General features: G+C 55.0%; 1 protein-coding gene across 1 annotated transcript in view; it reads left to right on the forward strand.

The window, feature by feature from the left end:
- The first annotated feature begins 169 nt into the window (after positions 1-169).
- The window catches only part of STK11 (serine/threonine kinase 11), a 31,802-nt gene continuing 30,383 nt past the window's right edge, over positions 170-1,588 (forward strand). Inside the window, exon 1 of the mRNA XM_010133853.1 lies at positions 170-788. Within this exon, the coding sequence (XP_010132155.1) occupies positions 499-788 (290 nt within the window). The 5' untranslated portion in view covers positions 170-498. The remainder of the gene's footprint in view (positions 789-1,588) is intronic.

A 1,588-nucleotide genomic window follows, 5' to 3' on the forward strand; every position in this document is an offset into this window, starting at 1 on the left:
AGGACAGCAGGGCAGGCGCTTCCCCTGCAGCCGGTGTGGAGCTGGTGCCTGTGATCTGCTGGGAATGGAAAGTCACGAAAGAGACTTGGTGATCGTCTGGTTTCATGTGGTGGCCTAAAGTCCCAGAGGATGACCTAGCACTTAAGAATCAAACTCGGCCAAGTCAAAGGCCAAGTTGACTGGAGAGAGCCCAGCAGTGGGACCAGGTCAGAGGCAAAGCAAGTCCCAAACTGAGCGAACCTGGTCAAAGATCTTATTCTTTTTAAAAGACTTTGTGTTCTGGAGCCAGGCCTGGATCTTTTAGCATCCAGTTGAGCTGGAAGCAGCTCATACATTTGTTTTGTTTTCGTTTTGTTGGGGTTTTTTTTTATTATTCATGTTTGTACAATCTTCTGGATCTTTTTTTTCAAGAAGGAGTAAAAGGGAGTGTTGGAAACTAACAAACAGGATTAAACCCCTGAGCGCTTAAGGAAAACAGGTTAAGGAACTTAATCCAGGATGGATCTGCAGGAGCCGCAGCAGCTGGGGATGTTTGCAGAGAGCGAGCTGATGTCTGTGGGGATGGACACCTTTATCCACCGCATCGACTCCACGGAGGTCATCTACCAGCCCCGGCGGAAAAGGGCCAAGCTCATCGGCAAGTACCTGATGGGAGACTTGCTGGGAGAAGGCTCTTACGGCAAAGTCAAGGAGATGCTGGACTCCGAAACCCTCTGCAGGAGAGCTGTGAAGATCCTGAAGAAGAAGAAGCTGCGCAGGATTCCCAACGGGGAGGCGAATGTCAAAAAGTGAGTAGAGGTTCCCCGTGGCTCGGAGCTGGGGGTTAAACTGGTGTGGTTTTCCAGCTGAAGCTCGGGGTCATTCTCACTCGCAAGGTGCCTTCCTGCTGTGGCGGGGCTTCCTGAGTGTGGGTGTCTGGGAGGGAGCGTCTTCACCGTTGAAGGGCAGCAGCGCTCTCGTTGGGGCTGGGAGCGGGGCGGGAGCTGCTTCTCGAGGGCTGCATGTCGGGTCCTGGTGAACAGACGGCCCCCAACACGCCACGTGTTGCTGAAAGAGTAAAGTGGTATTTCTTAAAGAAATTCCTCCGTAAGATTTCGCCTTGGAGAGGTGAACTGGGGCTGTCAGCTGGGACGGGTGAGACTCGGCGTGGCTGAGAGCACAGAGATGCGCGTCGTGTCATCGCAGGCCGTTATTTGTGAGCCTGTCGGCGGCTTCAGGAGTGGTGGTTACTGCTTCCACCCACGTCCTGGGTGCCGGGAGTGTGACCCAGTGGGTTGTGCACCCAATGGCTGTAAGGAAGTCTTGGTTTTTTTTTTTCTTGGCTTCATTCTTGGCCCAACGAGTTGGGAAGCAGTTCAGGCTCTGCCCAGCTGGTTTCTGCGGCTGTAGAATGGGGACAAGGGTGGTCGACCTCAGTGACTCCAGCCCTGTGCTCGGACGCTTCGGAAGCGCCAGTCACACCGTGATTAGTGAGGGCACGGTACCGAACTGAAGAGACACCTCCGGCGGGGCGGGGGGGGCGAGACCTTAACTTGCGGGGGCCCTCGCAGCGACTCCGTGCTCCCCCGCGATGGAGGGTTGTCTGACC

This window comes from Buceros rhinoceros, unplaced genomic scaffold (genome assembly GCF_000710305.1).
Source record: "Buceros rhinoceros silvestris isolate BGI_N320 unplaced genomic scaffold, ASM71030v1 scaffold24283, whole genome shotgun sequence".
NCBI lineage: Eukaryota > Metazoa > Chordata > Aves > Bucerotiformes > Bucerotidae > Buceros > Buceros rhinoceros.